This window comes from Podarcis melisellensis (assembly GCF_964234715.1).
Source record: "Podarcis melisellensis genome assembly, chromosome: 9".
In the NCBI taxonomy this organism is placed as follows: domain Eukaryota; kingdom Metazoa; phylum Chordata; class Lepidosauria; order Squamata; family Lacertidae; genus Podarcis; species Podarcis melisellensis.
Window position 1 is genome coordinate 56,410,358 of NC_138541.1, and position 22,601 is coordinate 56,432,958.

Consider the following 22,601-nt stretch of genomic DNA (forward strand, 5'->3'; position numbering starts at 1 on the left):
AGCATTTCTGGTTCTCCACTTTCTCTCTGACCAGCGACAAGAGCAGGAATGTATAAGCTAAATAAGCTGTAGCTTAGGACTCCACTCTCCTGGGGGCTAAAAAAAAATTAAAGTAAAAAAAAAACACTGGATGTACATTTCCAAAATATAAGATAAACAACAAATAAAATAAACCCTACATACAGCAACCGTGTTTTGTGTTGTGTAGGTTCCTATGATGTAAGTAATGGGCCCTGCCTGCTAGCCTGCTCCCTAAAATATCACTGGTTTGCTCATTTCTATATATAGGGTGCCTACATTCTGCATGAGGAAATGGCTTTAGATACCTATTAGGTCTATAAATTACCATATAGCATATATTCAACACCAAAAAAACAGTGACAATTTGTTGTTGACAAAGGAGAGCTGGACATATAAAGGGCCCCATTACCTTCAGTAGCTTAGGGCCTCATCAAATTTAAATCGGGCCCTGCGTCTATGACAACATTGGATGCTCAGGTGCTAGTCGTGCACACATTGCGGGGGTTGGGGGTGGATCTAAACTACCCATTTGCAGTATTAAGGAAGCCTGAGCTAACCTGATCCACACCCCACTCACATACAAAAACAAATCTCACTAATAACTAACCAAAGACAACCAACCACACCCTAGGCCACCCCCAACCTCTCTCACCACCAAGGAAATACAACAAGTGTATAGGAAGAGAACCTACACAAGTGACGCTGACACAAAACCCCACACATACTCTAAGTAGAAGAACAGAAGCATTGCCACCCGACCCCCATTCACCATGCCCCTGCTTTTCTTCCTAACCTAACACTGTATGCAACACTAATGTCTCACAACACATGAAACTGATCTGTAGAAAACACAACTTGAAAAAAGAGACAATGCATGCATTTTTGTAAACTAAGAAATCTTTAATAAAAATATACTTAAAAAAAGCAAACTATAAAAAAACAAAGAAGAGGCATCTAGCTGCTTTGGGAAGTTAAAACTTCCAGTCCAAAGATATTAAGGCCACACTTAAAATCACGCTGCTGCCTGAATGAGATTCTTCACTGCTATTTTGATTCCCTCCCTTAATGAGATATATTTTAATAGGGGAAACAAAACAAGTAAATAGAATGAAATACTGTAATTAGGCATACGTGAAAACTGAAGCAACAGACAAAAGATTCTTCAGTACAAGAGAGCTAATACATTGTAATTTTAAACACGGCTGAAATGGGTTGCACGGGTTTTAATAAGGGTTACTCCCCTTAATTGTTGGCTTTGTAAACTGAAATCATACGCAAGATATGCAACACAATCCAGTACATTTTCACTCAGTTCAGTGGAACTTCATCCCAAATAAATGCTTACAGAATTGTAGTCTTCTCATCTTTACAGACCTGCAACTCATCTTAGCCCAAATATGCAATGTGGCTTAGTTCTTACTTAATACAAAAAAAGTTTATATTTATTACCCATTTTTTTCAGAAAGGTGAACTCGAAGTGACTTGCAGAAGCAAACATTAAAAACCATAGGTGCCAACTCACTGGGGTCCTGGGTGCCAGAGCACCCACAAAATTCCCCATGAAGGGGCCAGGCAACCACAAATTTTGCATGGCACCCACGGCCCCGGGCACCCACAGTCACAGGGCTAAACTGGCACTCCTATTAAAAACAAACATAAAAGGTAAAGGGAGCCCTGACCATTAGGTCCAGCCGTGACCGACTCTGGGGTTGCAGCGCTCATCTCGCTTTATTGGCCGAGGGAGCCGGCATTTGTCCGCAGACAGCTTCCGGGTCATGTGGCCAGCATGACTAAGCCGCTTCTGGCGAACCAGAGCAGCAGGCGGAAACACCGTTTACCTTCCTGCTGGAGCAGTACCTATTTATCTACTTGCACTTTGACATGCCTTCGAACTGCTAGGTTGGCAGGAGCTGGGACCGAACAACGGGGGCTTACCCCGTCACGGGGATTCGAACTGCCAACCTTCTGATCGGCAAGTCCTAGGCTCTGTGGTTTAACCCACAGCGCTACCCGCGCGTCCCCTTAAAAACATAGAAACCACCTAAATGCTCACCAATGAATATGCATAAAAGAGCAAATCCACCCCACCCTATCCAAAGATAAGCAGCAAAGTGAGGCTCAAGGGCCTGGGTGAATATATTTTTTCTGCCTGGCACCTAAATGGTGGAAATGCTGCTGATGCAATCCACCGTAAGTCACGCTGCCACCCAGCCATGGCTCCCAACCCACCACTTGAAGATCTACAACTTAAAGGGTCCAAGATACAAAATAAGGTAAGATAAACTGGGAGTTCTGTTCCCACTGATTTCCCATAGAAATTGTATGGATTTGTAAATATTGACTAATTACAGAAGACTAATGATCAGGTTTGAGCTCTAGCCACAAAAAACACATTCATAGCAGCAAAAGGATGGCGCAGAAAACCACACTGCCATGTCTGAGTTCCCCATGACTGAGTGCAACAGGTAACAATGATCTGTGTTGTTGTGACATCATCACATCATGCCTTTCCCTGCCTTCGCTCCACATAATTAGCTAGTGTTAGCAGTGGCAAGGAAACACATATGATGATGTCACAAGATGGTTAAGTGCTGTGCTATATTGACATGTAGCGGGCAGAGCCTGTGATATGCTTGCTGATATGCTTGATGATTTTGGGAAAACAAAATGCTTGTTTACAAAACTATTGCACTACAGTACCAACTTTACTGTACGCTGGTGAAACATGGACCACTTATAAACGCCATCTCCAACTCCTCAAAAGATTCCATCAATGGTGCCTCCGTAAATTTTTACACATCTTTTGAGAAGACAGGCGAACTAATGCCAGTGTACTGGAAAAAGCAAAGATCCCCAGTGTCAAAGCAATGATTCTTCAACATGAACTTCGTTGGACTGGTTATGTTGTTTGGATGCTTGATGATCGTCTTCCAAAGCAACTACTCTATTAGCAACTTAAAAATGGAAAGTCTAATGCATGTGGTCAATAAAAGGTTTAAAGACTCTCTCAAGGCAAATCTAAAAAAGTGTAGTATGGACACAGAGAACTGGGAAACACTGGCCTGCAAGCACTCCAATTGGAGAACAGCCTCTACCAAAGGTGTCATGGGCTTTGAAGACACTCGAACTCAGGATGAAAGGGAGAAACGTGCTAAGAGGAAGGCACGCTTGGTAAACCCCCACCGTGATCAACTCCCGCCTGGAAACCTATGTTCCCAGTGTGGAAGGACGTGTGGATCCAGATTTGGCCTCCACAGTCACTTACGGACTCACTGTTAAGACTGTGTTCATGGAAGACAATCCTCCTTGGCTATGAGTGATTGCCAAAGAAGATGCTTGCTGATGGTATGTAACTCTGCTTCTTTCTGTTCTATCTCTCCCCCGCAGCCCTTGCAATCTCCCTTTGCTATGGATTTACTAGAAGAGCAATTATAGTACAGTCGTTCCTGCTATGGTTCATGGCAAAAATGAGGTGAAATTCGACACAGATTTTGTCAGCTTCATGCAATTCGTTGAGTCAAATCTGTGGGGATTGGGAGTCCTGAATCCAATGACCTTCCAGATAAAATTAAATGACATTGCCACAACTCTTGTCAATTTTATCAGGCTAGTTCTTATAAAGCGTCTGCAAAAAATTGCTTTTGTTCTTGTTGTCTAGAAACACCCACTACCCACTGAAACATATTAGCTCGGATTACCGTAACTCATGCCATGCAAGCCTTTGCATACTTACTTGAAAGTAAGTTGCACTGCACTCAATGAGACTTACTCTCCAGTAAGGGTATTGAGGATTGCTGGTTTACTTTCTTTTCCAGCAACTCACTAAACAATTAATCCCATTAGAGCACACCAATGTAATTAATGGAAGTACAGCATATATATCTGGTGATAGAGAAATCACCTCCACCCTCGAAACAGTCTTGTCATTTACCTTTAAATGCGGGGGAGAGAGAGAGAGAGAAACCCTTCGGAGTTGATGCAAAGAATATCACAGTCTTCTCCAGAATGAGATAGTTGTTGTTTTTTTGCTGTTAATTTCTGAACCGTCCAAACTGTAATGAGTCAGTGGGGAGGAATGTTCAGAGGAGTTGCAGTTGTCCTAACCGTTGCTAGCTTGCCACATTACAAATACAATACTAATAAGATCAACCATGCAATGAAAAAAGTAAGGGGAGAATAAAATGTTTATTGCTAAACAAAAAGTTACAAACATTCTCCTTCATTTGACACCAAGTAAAGTTGTACAACATGAGATCCCACTGGACCCTGCTTTTTCCTTCTGAATCTCACAGGAGGTTCAGTGAGATGGGGAGATAATGTATTCATCTTGTGTATGATAACAGCAGTGAGGTCACTATGTGCAGGAAAATGGCACCTATGTATCATAACCACAACAGACTAGTGGATGGAAAAAGTCTTGGTATTGGCAAAAGGTAATGGGCAGCTGTACAATGCCTTTTGAAAAGGCTACATGAGCACTCGGGTGGATATGAAGATATAAATGCATGTTTGCATGTTCCCAAAGAATCCAAAATTGTGCTAGGGACTGCAACAGTGGGAGGTAATGCGGCACACAATATCTATTGAATCAAGGCTGGGAATGCTCACATCTGAAGCTGTGAAGAGCCGCTGCCAGCCAGTCTGGGCAATACACTAAGATGGACTAATGGTCTTTCAGTTCAATGCAGCTTCCTTAAGGAAGCATCAGGGAGATCTCCACTGAACACAGTTGCAATTTACTTCTAAGTAATCATGTATAGCATTGTCTTGTTAATCTCTGAAAAATGCTGTCACCACAGAAGACGTAAAGTCTGACGATATGTCTAAATGTCTAAGAACCATTTCCTAAGTAATAGTTCTTCCTCCATTATAAACGTTCGACATGTACATTGCTTTTTCTTCCTAACCACATAGCAACATGCCTAAGAGCTGCACCTATTTCAAATTTTTAGGTGTTTGTTTCTAGAGAGAGGGAAAAGAAATTATTTCTTATGTCATTCGTTTTTAAAGCTGTACCATTTGTGCTTTTGTGTTGTATTTGGCTGAATTTCAGATCTGGTAAGAATATTGGTGTTTAAAAAATAATGTTACACACCTGTCATTTAGCTGCAAATGTCCCACAGACTAGCACTATGCTCATTTTTGACTTCTATGCGTTAAGCACCACCTGGAAGCTTTGCCGTTTCTCAGAATGCTGACGTCAAATCACCTTGAGCTGTTATGTAAAAATACAGAAAGGTCAGAATGGGATGATGCGTCTTATCCACCTGCTTCCTGTGTTTTTTCAAAATATCAGACTAAGGTTCAGGTAGAGTATTTGACTACTGATGAACATATTTTCTTCTTTTTTAATTTTTTTATTGCAAAAGGAATCAAACTAAACATTAGCCCCTCCCTCTCGCCTCCCCTTTTCCTGCCAAAGGAGGGGAAGAGTCCCTGCCCAAGGTGGTCTGGAAGGGGGATCTACAGTTCTGTGGGGATGATAAAGGCAAAACAAAGAGAGATTGTTGTTGCAGTCAAAGATACAGAGTAAAAGTGGACATGACCCTCCAAGGTGTATTACTGTACTATTACTGTACTTCATTCTCTGTTGAAGCTTCGTGACTTTTTGTACAGCTTTATTTGTGGCATGAAGTCTCCCTCAGAATGCAACTGCAAAAAGAGATCACGTTTTTAGATCAGACGTGAACATTATCCATACTTTTAACATTTTAGGCAGAGCACTTTGTGTTAAAGATAAGAGCTCATATGGACAGAAAATCATTCTGTCTTTGAAGCCTCTGACATTGCTTGGTACTCTAGATTCCTGACTGCTGACACATGCATTAAATTAAAGCCATAAGGTGTTGAGAAAGCAGTTCAGTATCAGGGGCATTTCAAACTGCAGAGGAATGATTGTTATCAGATGCTCTTTTAATTTTTCAATTATTAATGCACATTATGCCCTCAAACTTGTTTTTGCAATGTGCTCTCAGAAGTTGGCACTTATTCATCTTACTTCCTGCAACAGTGCCTAAGGAATGGAGCATGTCTAATTGAACCGGGTATTGTCAGAAACAGATATGTTGCTTGAAGAGTATTAATACAAAATAAGTAAAGAAACATTCTTCATTAGAGATAAGTAGCCATGTTGCTCTGCCATGGTCTAAACAAAAAAAATTCCTTCCAGTAGCACCTTAAAGACCAACTAAGTTAGTTCTTGGTATGAACTTTCGTGTGCATGCACACTTATCTGAAGAAGTGTGCATGCACACGAAAGCTCATACCAAGAACTAACTTAGTTGGTCTTTAAGGTGCTACTGGAAGGAATTTTTTTTATTCTTCATTAGGTAACTTTCTGGTAATGTAAGTGTGCAAAAGATTTAAACGTTTTACAGAACTTGTCCTTACTTTGTCTGATCAACGGTTGTTTGAAACCTCACATACTCCTGCCTGCATTCTTTGGATAAAGTCCATTCTGGAACAGGATGTATTCAGGCTGATGAAAGGGTTTATGTCTTCCCTCTTCCCCTTCCCCACCTTATTTAGGAACAAACATTTTACAGTAAGGTTCACAGAAACCAATTAGTCTGAAAGGTGAAATTCCCTAGAAATATTTCAAGCCAGCATGTAGATAAAGACACTTAAGAGCTCAAGAACCAATTTTAAATTTAACTTGTCCCCTTTCTCCTCCTTTATCTCCCTACAGACAATGGCAGATTTTAAAAATGTTCAGTCCAAGGGTAAAGCTGAGAAAAGATGAGGCTTTCAGAAAGGTTATTAGGAAAATCCTTTGTGGTTTTTAAATTTTATTTACAGGAACCTCAAGAACGGAATAGCTTTGCTTTCTGAAGTGCTGCAGTGTCACTGCCATGCATGGGATTGGGACCCAAGTTCTCAGTCTGTCTTTTGGGTGCCAAAAATCTATTTAATGTGTAGTCTTAAGATACAGAACATATCAGAAATGAAACTTACAAGAACATAATAACTTTGTACAATCTATAAACTCTCAGTAATATTTTAATAAATAAACATGTAGTTTCCTTACGTTATTCTGCCACCTGCTGGACAGATGGATTTTTTTTACTGGCACAATACAGAATCACATTTAATCTGCTCAAGATTAATCATGGCTTGATAAAGAATAGGTGTTAAAATGTTACCTTCCCAATGGAGCAGTACCTATTTATCTACTTGCACTTTTTGACGTGCTTTCAAACTGCTAGGTTCTGATCAGCAAGCCCAAGAGGCTCAGTGGTTTAGATCAAAGCGCCACTTGCATCCCTGTGGGCCTTAAAGGGTAAAGGTAAAGGGACCCCTGACCATTAGGTCCAGTCGTGGCCGACTCTGGGGTTGCGGCGCTCATCTCGCTTTATTGGCCGAGGGAGCCGGCATACAGCTTCCAGGTCATGTGGCCAGCATGACTAAGCCGCTTCTGGCGAACCAGAGCAGCGCACGGAAACGCTGTTTACCTTCCCGCTGGAGCGGTACCTATTTATCTACTTGCACTTTGACATGCTTTCGAACTGCTAGGTTGGCAGGAGCAGGGACTGAGCAACGGGAGCTCACCCTGTAGTGGGGATTCGAACCACCGACCTTCTGATCGGCAAGTCCACAGCGCCAAACCCACAGCGCTACCCGCATCCCCTTGTGGGCCTTAGCCTGGGTTAAAATCCAGTGAAGGATTCCCACAAGCCAGGCAGGGCAGTTCCCTTGGTGAGATAGATGCTACTGAAGGTCATTAATCTAACAAATGAAATGGTTTTGTGCCAGAAAGCACATGAAACCCTCCACCGTAGCCTCAGGTGGCATCTATGGATGATACTACTACTAATAATAATAATAATAATAGGTAAATAAACCACTTATTAATTGAATTTATATACCGCCCTATACCTGGAGGTTTCAGGGCGGTTCACAGAACAAAATTGAAATATAAAACCACAAAATACATAATGAAAATAAAAACAAACAACCCAATAACACACACCCCATCTTAAAAGGGCATACGATGTCAACTGAATCAACCAAAGGCCTGGTTAAAAATGAACGTTTTTTGCCTGGCACCTAAAGGGGTACAATAAAGACCCCACTGTCTCAGCTGTCCCTCATTCCAAGAAACTGAACCCTGGGTAGGCAACTGAGCAATCTTGCACTGCTCAGAGACTGAGGTTGTGTGCCATGTTTTTGTTTTTTAAAAGTCAGCCTCTAAGCCTCTAAGCCCTTAAAGAAAGTTAAGAAAACGAATTGAGCGTCGCACCTCATAGCCACCTTTGACTGGACTTAACTGTACAGAGGTCCTTTACCTTTTTTAAAAAATAGATTACATATATGGTGCTATTCTGCCTTTTTGAATACACATTGTGTGTGTAAATTGCATTTGTGGCCTCCGGGTGTAGGACAGTATATAAATTCAATAAATAAAATAAAAGTTCCACCTTTCTTCCCTTCCTGTCAGTCAGCGAGCTCAGCCCTGATGGACCAGGAGAAAAGAGTGGAAACAATTCAACCATGCCCAAAGGTAGCATCTCCGTTAGAAGATGTATACGGTATTGCTAGTAACCGGTGATTCTGCGCCTGTCTATTGAATCCGCGGTTTCAGAAAGGAGAAACACAAGAGAAACGCAGCAATTTTATCAGCCAATGCGGAAACCTATTGCAGAATCACCGCAATCGGCAGCCCGATACTTAGCAAGGAGACTTAGCATCCGTGCGCTTTGAAAAGGCTCCTCAGAAAGTCGAGCGATTCTCCTCACGAAAGCCCGATATCCCACAATGCAACGCGCCCTGCCACACAGGCTCGAACTACGCTCCCCAGACTCACTCGAGGGGAGGCCGGCGGGCGGTTCGCGAGGGGGCCGCCCGCGCGCTGCGCTCTGGGAAACGTAGTTCGAGCGCGCGAGTCTCGCTCGAGGCGGCCCCTCCGCCGCCTCCGCCTCCTTAACGCCCGTCGAGGAAGAAGCGTAGCCTCAAGAGGACCGCGTCACGTGACCCGGGGGAAGGGGACGAGGAGGAGGAGGGGGCGGGGAAGAGATAAGAGAAGGCGAGCCGACGGCGGAAGAGCATCTCTTTTTTCCCCGGCGGAGGGGCGACTAAATAACGGTACGTATCCGTCCGCCGCCTTTCTTTCACCAAGATGGCGGCGGGGACGGCCGTTGGAACGGGGATGTGAGGGGGGACCCCGTCATGTAAGCACCCTCCCGCTCCGTTTATGGAACGAGGACGCCGGCGGGAGCTGCCGGCCGAGAAGGACGGAAGGCGGCGAGGTTCGGCAGCGCCCTTTACCCCCTCAAAACGAGCAGCCCCCTGAGGTGGGAGATAACGGGAGGCAAAACAAAAAGAGCGCGCGCGTGTTATGATGGGGAGGGGTGCCTCTGTGGGCCAGCCTGAGGGAGCGCGCGCCTCAGGAACCGCGCGCGCTGGTGCGGAGGGGGGCGTGTCCATCCGCTCCACCTCCAGAGCCCCGCGCGGCGCCCTTGGTAGGCTCCGCCCCCTGCGCCTCGTTGGGAGGGGGTGCCTTGTCTCCAAGGAGACGGAGTGTTCTTTTTCCAAATTGGCCCGAAGCCTGGCCGCTTGGGTCGTTCGGGACCCGCCCCCCTGCTTTGCTCCTCCTCCTCCATCCTCACTTTGCCGCCGATCTCGAGGCAGGAGCGGGGATTTCTGAGCCCCTGGCTCCGCCCCTCCAACCGTCTTTCTGACCCCGCCCCCGAGAAGCGACAGGTAAGGAGGAATCGGCAGTCGCGCTGGGGCGGCCGTGGTTGGAAGAAGAGCTTGGGGCTCGGTTCCCTGCCTGACCGGGCCTGCACAGCGCCGCCGCGGGTAATGGATCGGCTAAGATCGTTTCCTTATGATTGCTGCCTTTTAGGGAACTGGGTTTGGGTCCGCCGCTGTAATTGGGGGGGGGGATCCATCCCAGGTTGTTTCCCAGTCTCGGTAATAATAGGGGAAAGGGGCTGGGCCTTATGATTAACTCCGAGGGTTGTGAGCTGCGGTTGACCTGGCTGAAGAATTATGTCGGGGTCTGCGTTCGAAACTCCCATTGTTCCAGGCAGAGTTTTGCGACCGAGGATGTCATTCACAGTCTGAGCTCTGGGCCTAAGATTTCAGATTAAAACAGCAGAGTGGAAGGAAAAGAAGACCTTTTTCTGCCTCCCCACTTCCAGCCACTCTCTGAAGACTGGAGAATACACCCTCTTAAGAATATTACTGGGGAGGGCCAGACCATGTGGGAAATGAACATAATATTTTAGCTGCACTTCATTCATTTTCAGCTTTGTATTCTTGTTATTAAAAAAAAAAGTGCCTAGACATTTCGTTGTTGCTACCATAACCTAGGTTTAAGATACCATTTAGCTCCCAATTTTCATATCTGAGTTTCTGAAACTGGTTAGGGTAGGTGCTTCCTGTTAACCATGGCATCTTAAAGCTCTCCCCTGTGCTGCTGCTTTCATTGGTGGTTCTGCTAAAACTGCCAGAACTGAAATTTAGGAAGCAATATGCCATTATATATGCTTAACTGCAAGCTTCTTATAGCAAGAGGCTTGTTTGGGTGGCTGTAGTCCAGCTTCAGTGCTTCCCAATGGTAGCCAACATTTAATTATTTATTACTATAGCCTGGAGAGTTTATTTGGTTAGAGCATGGTGCTAATAATGCCAACGCTGCAGGTTCAATCCCTGTATGGGACAGGTGCATATTCCTGCATTGCAGGGGGTTGGACTTGATGATCCTCAGGGTCCCTTACAACTCTGCAATTCAATTATTATTTATTAAATTGTATGCTACCCTTCATCCAAAGATCACAGGTTGGTTCACATGAGTACAAGTTATGCAGCAGTGCCTGGTCTGTGTAGACTTTTCTATCAGAAGTGCAAACCAGTACTTCAAGTTTAAAGCTGCATACCTTTTGTTACCTTTCCTACATTATACATAGAACAAGCCAGTTACAAGATTGCAACTTGGCTGCCTTCTTTGTCCTGAGGTTGTTTACAGAGTTTGCTAGGCAACCACCTTGCCATCTTAGGATGAAGGGCGGTATACACATTTAAATAATAATAATAATACCCTCTGTATGTCATCACAGTAACATACAACAGATCTTGTTGCTTGAATCTGCTCTACAATTATGGAAAATACTGTAACAGTAAAATTTAAAAAAATAGCGAGATCTAAGAAGTTCTTCCTTGTTTCAAAATTAATGAAAACAGTTTTAAATGCATGTGCGTCTTTGAATTGTTTTTCTTTTGAGAGATGAGGGTGGCTGTAAATTGGGCTGATATAAAGTGAATGCAAAATATCTAGCAAGTCAGGCCAACTGGGAAAGACTATTAGTTGCTTTAGAGTATAGAACAGTGTTTTTTGGCCAGTTGCAAATGATACTTGTGTTATTGATCAGGCAAGAACAACAGTGCCTCACTGTCTTTTCATTCCTGTGATAACCATAGGACATATCATATGTGGAAGATAATTTCTAATGTAAGGGGGCAGACGGATTCAAAAGGGAGCAAGAATTTGGGGTCATTGACAGCCTGATCCTTGAGTTCAGTTGTGTTCATTTCCTAGTAAGTTTGAGGGGTGCAGTGCTTTCCTGTATTTAGCCTCGTTTGGAAGGAGATCACTGTATTTTGCAATATTTGCATCTATTTACAAAAATGCAGGTTGAACAAAGATACATCAGGAGCACTCAACCTGAAGTCCACTTCTCTCACATTAGATCTCTAGGAGACAGCAGGCACCCCAGAGGCTGTTAGTTTACAGAGTTCAGAGCTCAGCTCTCTTTTCTTCTCAGCCTGACTCAAATGGCAACCTATCATTCTCCTTTACAGACATCTTGCCCCATCGCCCAGGCTACGGACTTGATAGAGATGGCTTTCAAGCTTCCAGAACAGTCTGTTGTGGGCCATTTACCTGTTAGTTCTCTAGCAAAGGAAATACTTGGCAACATTGCGAGGACTGTTAACAATGGGGGAGAAATGGGGGTGCGTTGGGTGCGGCCCACCCCAGGTGTCATCCCTGAGGGGGGTGACATTACTGTGCCACCGCCCTGGGATGCTCGCCGTGGGCAGCACCCTCCTGGGACGCTCCCTGAGTACCTATCTCCACCTCCGACTGTTAAGGCAGTCTCCTGGATCCATTAATCCTCTCCTGTCCAACCCCAAATCTCTTGAAAGTATGCATAGGATTTCAGCCAAAGGTTATCAGGATAGCTTTTCTCTGCTGACATTTTGGTTATGCACCTTTGTGTGTGTGACATTGGTGGACAAAAGAGTTCTTGAGGCTGACCTTAGATGTTGCCAACTGCTTATAGGACTCTTACTTTGCATAATTTGATCTTACATTGCTGTCCATATTTGATGACTGCAATGTCCATATTTGATGACTGGGGTATTGAATTGTGCTGTATCTGTGTTACATTTCAAATATGGATGGATCTTATAGGAAAATTCACCATACTTGTTTTGGCTTCGTGATATCTGTTGTTGAACGAACACTTTGGACATGGGGTTTTTTGTACCCAATAGTATGCTCTACAGCACCTTAAACTTTCCAGCTTTCCCTGCTGGATCCTGGCATTGCACTGTTACGTGCATTAAGCTTTAATTTTAATAGGGTTTTAAGGCTGCATTCTTATGTATGCTTACATGGGAGTAAGTCCCATTGAACCCAGTAGGAGTTACTTTTGAGTAAACATGTTTAGGATTGTTCTGCAAGTGTTTTAGGATCAGGGCTCTGGGATTTAGTCAGTTTTCCTCTGTCAAAACAAACTGGAAGATGGAAATTCAGAGTGCATTCTGTGAGTTTGGTACCGATTGAAAGTACTGTAAACTTGTTATATGGCCCTTTATTAATTTCCACTTAGCATAGCTTTTGCTTGACTGTTTAGTGAGGAATCACAGACTTGTACAGGATATTAGTGCCAGCCTATGTGCAATCTCTTAGTCTTTCTGGAAATTAAGAGGATGTCAGGGCAACAAAGCTTTTATAAGAGGATTCATCTGAAAATAGCCACTTGGAAGGTGAACAAGAATGGGCTAGCTGGAAAAGCAAGTAAAAAACATCTTTGCAATAATTTTCACCATCAAAGACATTGGATTCCGTAGTGCCCTCACACTGAAAATGTAGGTTTTCTAAACCTCATTTTCCCACCAAAAATCTACATTTATACATTTTTTAGGCATTTATAAAATCATTTTAGTGCTGGTGTGTTTTTTCCTGAAATCCTCATCATGTTACTGAACTCTGTGTAAAATTTCAAAGAGATCTGATCATTGGTTATGGAGAAAAAATATATAATTCACACAAGGTCGAGGATCTCAAGAGGAACAGAAACACAGATTTCACAAAACTTTGAAGTGCTATAAAATTTAAACAGTTTGAGATAGAGGGGAAAAATTTAAGGGGGTTCCTTTCAACCATAAGGGTAGGTTGTACACCAAGTTTCATCAAAATCCAAGGCGGTGGGTGGCATGACTGCGTTGAACTGACGTGGAATGACCCTATATTCACTTACTTTGGGAGTAAGTGCCATTAAAGATGGTGGATTGGAATTTATTTCTGTATAAATCTGCATTTGTTAAAAATGCTGCATCCACTGAATCAACTCATTCTTGTATGTGAAATAAGCTTAGTATGGAAATAAACAAATACTGTATCAAGTTTGGTGTGCAGAACCAAACATTAGAGACCAGGGCTGGTTCAGAAATAATGAACCGTGTGAAGGCGACATGAACTAGCCTGTGTGATCCCAGGACATGTGCACACTCACATAGGAAGAGACAATTGTTTCCTGTTATATCTGACTTACCCAGTGTCCAGCATTTAGTACAGATTGGAAATGTGGCCCTTTTAAAGTGGATTTGTCTTATAATGGTATCTGTTTTTTTAGTGGTGAATAACATAACATGGCAGCAGGAGGCAGCCCTTTTGAAGAAGGAATGGATGATCGTGACTTACCTGGCTGGAGCAATGAGAGCCTTGATGATCGATTAAACAACACGGTATAGGACTAATTTCTGTTAATACTTATTATTAATTTGTATACCACCCTTCACCTGTATATCTCATCATGGTTCACAAGAGAAAAATATGAAATAAAAACAAGAACAAAAAATGAATATTAAGCTCTTCTAGATACAGGCGATGACTGATTTATGCACATCCGAATGGTGCGCTATAGCGGATGGCGCTGGACCTGGAAGTGGGCCCAATACGTTATAAAGACATCACAGAAAGGGGCAGAACAGAGAAGGGGCAGAGTGGACTTGTGTGTGCTTTGCCGACGCATGCGGGGATTCGGAACATAACCCCTGCACAAAACGAGGATTGCCTGTATTGACAAGTGGGTTCCACAGGCAGTTTTAAGGATATATGATGCTTCTACCAAAACTATATAAATATTAAAGTGTATGTTTGAAATCAGTTTCACAGTGTTGTTGAAAAATGCTAGCAGATTGCAGCATGCTGAACACTTGCTTTAAAATGGTTGTAAGTTTTAAAAAATAAATAGGCAATTTGTGTGGTATTGGGAAGAATCATGAATTTTAAGTAATCGTTTTTCTTTAACGATGATGTATGTGGTTTTGTTTCTTTGTTTGATTTTTAAGGGCTGGGGTGGTCAACCAAAGAGGCCCAACAGATCTTCAGAAAAAAACAGGAAAAAGGTTACCGGTGAAAGTGAAACAAGACTTACTAATGACATCTCACCAGAATCGACACCAGGAATTGGACGGAAAAAGTCAAAGACACCTCATACTTTCCCTCATACAAGATACATTACCCAAATGTCTGTTCCAGAGCAGGCAGAACTTGAAAAACTTAAACAAAGAATAAACTTCAGTGATTTAGATCAGGTATGTATTTTGTTTTTACTAAAGTGACCTGGGTGGCCTCCCTGGTTTCCAAGTTAGGAAGCTCAGGTGTCTAGCCACTGTCTCACTTCTGTAGAGAGGCAGGAAGGAGGTGCAGAAGCTAGCATGAGCCCAAGCGCCCTGCTGTGCGCTTTGCAGCTAAATTTTAATCCTGTCTGACAAGAGCAGAGAAAAGGTCAGCTGCAAAGTCCACTGTCAGGCACTTGGGCAGCTGTTAGCTTCTGAGCAAGCGTGACAGCATTGCTTGCCTCTCTCCATATTTTCCAGTTATGGCTATAGACACTATCTTCATAACTCTTAGACTTCATGTGTAGGTAGGAAATGAGCCAACTGGATCCTCTGCTGCTCCTCTGTTCAAGTACCTTGTTGTGTTCTCTACTGCAGATAGAGGAAACCTACAGTTAACAGCATAAAAATTGTTGGTCTAGTCTCACACTGACCAACCAGATGCCTATAGGAAGCTCACAATCAGGACATGGGAGCAAAAACTGTCTCCCACTTACGTTCTTCTGTAACTGGCATTCAGAAGCATATTGCTTTTGATACTGGAGGTGAAGTCATCAGTATGGTAGCCTTAGCCTTCATGAATTTATCCATCCCCTTTTTAAAACCAATCAAGTTGGCAGCCATCGCTACAATTTATGATAACTAATAATGTGTTTAGTAACCATGGGCTACATGAATAAATCTGTTCTGAGTCTCCCACCATTCCGCCTCATTGGATGATATTGGATTTGAGTATTTTATGTACACAAACAAATGCACAAACACGGGGGGGGGGAGGATTCTCCCAATTCTGGATCTCATTGCAAGGTGTTACATTGGCTACAAGTCAGAAGATATAGGGCCTGGGTAGTGATTGAACTCAACTCTGTCCCCACTCCTTTCATATTAGCAGGAAGGGAATGAAGAAAATAGGAATAGGAGGATGGGGACAAAACTTAAGCTGGGAGAACTTGGAGGATATATGACTATTCTCTACAATGTTGTTTTGCCATAATAATGAATTCTTTAATCTCAACTCAATGCAACTCAATTCATTTCTCTGGGAGGAAAAATGGTCATTCATTTTTTTTATCCAGAAGAACCCCACAGAATTTCTTAACTGGAGCAGTGTTTGAAAGAAAGCTGTAAGTCATTTTGTGGTCTTTCATTCTTATGTAGAGAAGCATTGGAAGTGATTCTCAGGGCAGAGCAACAGCTGCTAACAACAAACGCCAGCTTAATGAAAGCAGAAAGCCATTCAACTTCCTGTCACTGCAGATTAATACTAACAAAGGCAAAGATGCTGCAACAAGTTCTCAGACACAAGAAACTGGGGGATCATCGCAATATAAAGACTTATTTACAGCTGCCTTGAGTAAGGATTTGTTACAGAATTGTCCTGTCTCTATTGAAGAAGATGGAAGAGGTGAACCAGCAGTGGACAGTAGTCAGGTGATATTAGTGGTTAAATTATCCAATTCATATTGAAAAAGATCTTTTAATGAAATATTTAATGAGTGCTCCTTAAAATAATATTTTTTTCTTGAAGGTTTATTATGAACATAAGGGAAATGTACGCTGAGAAACTAGAGAGAGAGCTTGCACGCCATGGATGTATTACACTTTTCTTTTTTTAAGAATGTATTCAGTTGAAACATGGTTTTCATCTAGAGGCCTGGACACTCATTTAAGCAAGTCTTGCTAGTAAAAAATGGATGTTAAGCAATTGGACTGGTTCAATTTATTTATGTAGCATTTTAAATACCGTAAACATTTTTAAATTAAAATGCAGGATTGCCATCTATTTTATCAGTTTAAAGCATTATTGTATCGACTCCACTGTTTTTTTGACTTTCAGATTGTGAGCAGACTAATTCAAATTCGTGACTATATTGCAAAAGCCAGTTCCATGCGAGATGATCTAGTTGAGAAAAATGAGAGATCTGCTAACGTGGAACGCTTGTCACATCTCATAGATCATCTAAAAGAACAGGAGAAATCATACCTAAAATTTTTGCAGAAGATGCTTGTAAGTTGGAAAGCTTAAATGCCTTTTTCAAATGGTGTGAGAAAATAGTACGGGGGATGAATCTAAAACGTAGCATATTTTCCCCTTAATGTTCCCTTTACCCCATTTATGTAGTTTTTTGTTTATGCCACTAAAATATTCCAGGCTAGAGAAAATGAGGAGGAGGATGGTCGGACTATAGATTCAGCTGTGGGATCTGGTTCTGTAGCTGAGAGCACATCGCTAAACATAGATGTGCAGTCTGAAGTTTCAGATACAACGGTAAGCTTCTTTTTAGTAATTAAGTTGCTAGAGATGAAGATGCATTTCTCTCTCCAGATAACTTATGTTCTGAATCTAATTTTAGTCCAGGAAAACTTTTTATAAGCTACAAATTCTGGAAGCATTAACTACAGTGAAACAGAAAACTGGGTTTTCCTCTCTCCCTGCTTCCCACTGTAGCCAGCTTCCTATCCCCAACTTCAATATCTCCTCCATGTAGTCCCCCTTTCCCCAACATGAATAGCAACGCAAAACTTAATGTTTTGGGATTCTATTCACCCTTTATTCAGTATGTATGGCCTGTAGACAAAGGCTTTCCACCAGGAATTAAGCACAAGGCAGGTTTGAAGTTGAAGCCATGTTACTGCACATTCCTCATTGCCTAAACTATATTTAGGATTCTCTTCAGAATGATGTGTTAAAACCTGTTTGCAATCTCATTCCTTGCTTATTCGTACCTCGTTGTTACTAAAAGAATGACCTCAAAGTATGTATAAGCTTTTACAGTGCAGTCCTGGTGAGGTGCTTCGGACAATAGCCATAGCTTCTTAGTTGGCAGTTTATCCTCATAGCAACTTGTATACCTGCAGTCATAATATTTTTGTCACAGTCAAAAGAAATTACATGTGCCACCATGCAATTTATTCATGTTTGCATATCATTTGATATTGGAGTTTCCCTACCTACCGCATGACACTTTGGAAGAAGTTGGGAGCCCTTCTGCCAAATCCTCAAACAGCTTCTTTCAGCTTCTGAGAGTTTAAAAAGCAGTTAAGAAGTTTGGTGGAATGAGTCATATACAAGGATATTCAGAGATCTGCTCATGATGCATGGGTCCTCTGAAACGCAACATTTGACATCTTTAACATTTTGTAAAAAGAAATCTGTTGAACCATGCCCATGCTTAATATATTTTAAGTCAGTGGGTTTGGGGCTTAGTTGGTGGTTTTGAGACCCTTTAGTGGGTTGTGCTCTGATCCAAGGTGGGTCCAAACAGGAGCACTACCACCATGCAAATATCTTGTAAAAGATTAAGAAATGGTTCCCCAGATGCTTGTTTGGGTTAAAAGCGGATCCTGGGTAATATGGTATGTTGACAAATTACAACTGGAGTAGACTAGTGGTATTATAAACTTAAACTATGCTTAGCAGAAATATATGTTCACAGTCTAACTTACTAAACTATTTGATAAAGGAGGTATCTTTTAGTCTGAGAGCTCGGCCCTGCATTGAGGACAAACTAGGGAATTCAGCTTCTCAAGGACAGGTTTCAGACATGGCCGTTACAGCAAGTCCAAATGTGAAAAATGACAGAGCTGCTCTGAATGGCAGGGAAATCTGGTCTAGTAGGATTAATAGCCAAGAACCTGGATTACTCTCAAAGGTACACTACCAAATATTGCCTTGGACATCAATATAGGGGCTCAGTCTGCATTCCTAGTTTTTCTTTATAATAAATACTCTGTAACAGAAGTTTGATGTGCATTCAATGATTGCTTTTGTTCTTTTAAATACTTGACTTTATGCACTATTTATCTGTGAAATTATTCTTCTGTCTGCTTTGCTGCATTTGCATTTATTTTTTTAAAGGCCTGTTCGAACAAATAAGTTTAATAATAATGTAGCAACAATATTTATCTCAGCTCAGATATCTTCCTGTCTCTGTCACACATTGTTCTTACTTCATAAGAAAATAGTGTTAATGGGGCATATATGTTGTTGTTTTAGTAAACATTTTATTACCCCCCCCCCAAAAAAAAGGTTGATTATTTCTAAAATGGTAACTGAATGTGGACTCTGGACCATTGGCATGATCATAAGTTCTTACCCTTTAATACTGGGGTTGTTTGGATTTGCTTTTTTAACATTTCCTTTTTATCTCTATTTCTCTTCCCCAGTCCAATTATTTATCTTAAAACATTTAAATGAGGAATTAAAGATGAGGAAATTCATTTTGTGCTTGCTTTTTTTGGAAGATATTTAAGCTGTGTGATAAGAATTCTGATTTGTTCTTTGCTTCTCTTGGTGGCTTTCTTTTTCTCCTCAGTTTTCATTGTAATACAGGATTTTACATAATCAGTGTTGCACTGCATACCAATTTGAGTAGTTTTCATTTCATTGGACGTTGTATGTTTGACTATCTCCCATTGAAATAAATAGAATGACAGTGCTCTTGTTGGATAACTCTGATTTGTCATTGCATGGAAGTTATTATGCAAGCCTTTTTTAAAATAGAAAAGGCAGAATCATATCCAAATATATTAGTACTATCTTATTTGCCTATGGCAATAAGGCCTGATAAAAAGAGTGGTACTTCTTTGTAAGTATAGGATTTTGCTGTAAGGGCTGAAAGCTTGAAATGGCATACCCAATTTCAGCATGGCGTTAAAAGGATTGAATATACTGTATTTTTCGCCCTATAGGACACACTTTTTCCCCTCCAAAAATGAAGGGGAAATGTGTGTGCGTCCTATGGGGCGAATGCAGGCATCAGGAAGCTATCCGCAAGCCTTGGGAGCCCGGCGTGACTTCCCTCGGGCTCCCAGGGCTTGCGGATGACAGCCTGGGGCTTTTCTCCAGAAAAGCCAGGAGAAGCTGTGCAGCCCTTTAAGGGGTTGCACGGCTTTTGCAGGCTTTTGCGGGAGGTGGGGGAATTCTGGCTTGGGAACAGCCTTGTTAGCCTCTGCAGGACAGCGGGATGAAGGAACCCCGCTGCCCTGGAGAGGCTTTGCGCGCAGCCGCCCCCAAGCTAGAAGAGCGAGACGGAGCCCTCCGTCTCGCTGTTCTGGCTTGGGAACAGCCTTCGTTTGAGTGCAGCCATCCCCAAGCTAGAAGAGCGAGACGGAGCCCTCCGTTTCGCTGTTCTGGTTTAGGAACAGCCTTGCTAGACTCTGCAGGACAGCGGGGTGAAGGCACCCCGCTGCCCTGGAGAGGCTTTGCGCGCAGCCGTCCCCAAGCTAGAAGAGCGAGACGGAGTCTTCCGTCTCGCTGTTCTGGCTTGGGAACAGCCTTCCTTTGCGCGCAGCCGTCCCCAAGCTAGAAGAGCGAGATGGAGACCTCCGTCTCGCTGTTCTGGCTTGGGAACAGCCTTGCTAGCCTCTGCAGGACAGCAGGGTGAAGGCAATAGAAGAGCCAATAGAAGCCGCACAGCCCCTTTAAAGAGCGTACGGCTTCTGCGGGAGGTGGGGAATACTCCCAGAGTTTGTCGGGGCTGGTGGGGGAAGGCTTGCGAATAGCAGCCAGTTCTGGGAGCTGGGGTCGGGCGAAGCTCGGGTTTCCCCCACCCCAGCCCCGCGCCTGGGGAGGAAATAATTTTTTTTATTCCCCCCCCCCAAAAAAAACTAGGTGCGTCCTATGGGCCGGTGCGTCCTATAGGGTGAAAAATACGGTAACTCCAATTAATACATTATGGGGTGGGAAGAAGCAAGTATATCAGAAAACTGAATTTTGCTTCCACTACATTTTAAGATAATAACGTAGGTTCTTCTTTCTGAAAACAAAACTCCATACATATTTAGAGGTTCAGGTTTGTTTTCTCCACACTGACTGTCTAAAAATGTAAGTTAACTGCTAATGGGCAGCTGAATATTGATCCCATTTATTTTATTTTCATTTTTATCCCTTTATATTTTTTAGGCTAGAGATCCTCAGCAGGAGGCTACAGAAGAGCTTGCAAATTTGAAGAAGCAACATGATTTATTGAAGAGGATGCTACAACAACAGGAGCAACTGAAAGCTCTTCAAGGGAGACAAGCTGCTCTGCTTGCACTACAGCATAAAGCAGAACAAGCCATTGCTGTCATGGATGATTCTGGTATGCTGAGGTTTAGATACCTGGACAAAAGACCTCTTCCTCTGCAATTAAATCATTAATTTGATATAATAGGATCAGAGTTGGAAGGGACCCTGAGGATCACCTAGTCCAATCCCCTGCAATGCAGGAATATGTAGTTGTCTCATATGGGGTTCAAACCTGCAACCTTGGCATTATCAGCACCACATTAACCAGCTGAGCTAACTTGAAGGTCTCAGATGTTGTACCTTTTATTGCATTTCCAGTAATTAAATTATTCACTTTAATGGTTGTGTTTCTTAAATAAGAACCTAAGAAATTACTCCAGAGCATGTTAAATGAAATAGGTTGAGAATGTGCATTCTGTTAAATACCCACATATTCAGAGTAGATCCGTTGAATTCATAAGACATAAATTACTCTATTTCACTGGGCCTGAATTGTGACTATTGGGTATCACCCTCTGGTTTTTAGCCCTCCTATGAGCTGAAAACAGAACGCATAAGAGTGCTTTATGTCATATGAACAGCCTAAATAAGTAACAGTGATAGGAGAATCTGAGAAACATTTGGAAAGTAGCAGGCAGTTAGTGTGGGGCATGCTGAATTCTGTATTATGATTCAAGTTTCTAGTAATCAGTAGAAAATGAAGTGGAGTTGCAGTCTCCCAGTGGAAAAAAACAATAATTTCCACATCTTTAAAAGTCTTTCGGATTCCACAGTTTGTTACATGAATGCCTTTTCTGTATGCCCTATTTCGTATGATTAAAAAGCCTCTGTTTAATAAGTTCCAAATTTACTTAAGCACTTCAATAAAATTTTCCATTTTCCTCTCCCACCTGTAGTTGTAACAGAAACAACTGGTAGCATTTCAGGAGTGAGTCTAACATCAGAGCTGAATGAAGAATTAAATGATTTAATTCAGCGCTTTCACAACCAGCTTCATGATTCTCAGGTACCCTTTTTTATATTTAGTATGTACATGATTATATTGCTAATCAAGTCAGTCTAAAATGGCTTGCTTTCTGCTATGGAGAATTCCATTTCAGAAGTGAGCATTATAGTATTGATTGTTGCCAGTTGCTATCGATTCCTTTATTAGCACTTTCCATGGAATCTTCGTTTTTTAAGTTAAGTTAAGTTTATCCTGCCCTTTTGTCAAAAAGGCTATCAGGGCAACATATAATATCAACAGAAACAAGACTGTTGGCTTAGAAATCCAAAAAGTATGACAGAAAAGAGGAAGCTGAAAAAAGCAAAACTGCATATCTCAGCAAAACTGTGTTCTGTCAGCAAAGTAACTGCATCACATCTTTTTCTCTCCTATAGCCTGATGAATAGTGCTAACGTGTTTGCATTGCTGAAGTGTTTTTTTCTTGAAATGCCTTCAGTTGAAAGTAATGTGGATTGAATTTTTTTTCATAGAATTGTAGAGTTGGAAGGGGTCTTGAGGGTTGTCTAATCCAACTCCTTGCAATGCAGAAATTTAGTCTTCATCTTTTTAAAAAAACAAAACACTTCAATAAATCTACTTCCATTAAAAAATTCTCTTGATTTGTTTGACTGCTTTGAAAGGAAAATGGTGGGTGGACTGATGCAAACTGTGACAACTGTTTGGAATTTTGTTACATGAAATGCTGTCATCGAAAACAGCCATTTAAAAAAAGAT

At 42.1% G+C, this 22,601-nt stretch overlaps 1 protein-coding gene and 1 long non-coding RNA gene across 14 annotated transcripts in view; one reads left to right on the forward strand and one right to left on the reverse strand.

Moving 5' to 3' along the window:
• Positions 1-4,940: 4,940 nt before the first annotated feature.
• LOC309377428 lies at positions 4,941-6,130 on the reverse strand. The gene is made up of 3 exons (XR_014171561.1): positions 5,601-6,130; positions 5,117-5,236; positions 4,941-4,983 (listed from the first exon to the last, which is right to left on the reverse strand). It is a non-coding gene; the product is annotated as an uncharacterized lncRNA (long non-coding RNA).
• A 2,831-nt stretch (positions 6,131-8,961) lies between these two features.
• PCM1 (pericentriolar material 1) overlaps positions 8,962-22,601 on the forward strand; it is a 45,660-nt gene continuing 32,020 nt past the window's right edge. For 4 of the 13 annotated variants that reach the window (XM_081924281.1, XM_081924290.1, XM_081924291.1 and 1 more), the window contains exons 1-9: positions 9,135-9,311; positions 13,884-13,995; positions 14,602-14,847; positions 16,030-16,302; positions 16,709-16,879; positions 17,024-17,140; positions 18,336-18,524; positions 20,777-20,954; positions 21,778-21,887. In XM_081924281.1, the coding sequence (XP_081780407.1) occupies positions 13,900-13,995; positions 14,602-14,847; positions 16,030-16,302; positions 16,709-16,879; positions 17,024-17,140; positions 18,336-18,524; positions 20,777-20,954; positions 21,778-21,887 (1,380 nt within the window). In that variant the 5' untranslated portion in view covers positions 9,135-9,311; positions 13,884-13,899. Of the gene's footprint in view, positions 9,103-9,134; positions 9,312-9,615; positions 9,721-13,883; positions 13,996-14,601; positions 14,848-16,029; positions 16,303-16,708; positions 16,880-17,023; positions 17,141-18,335; positions 18,525-20,776; positions 20,955-21,777; positions 21,888-22,601 lie in introns of those variants that run through there. The other 9 variants (XM_081924282.1, XM_081924283.1, XM_081924285.1 and 6 more) reach the window with 6 other exon arrangements.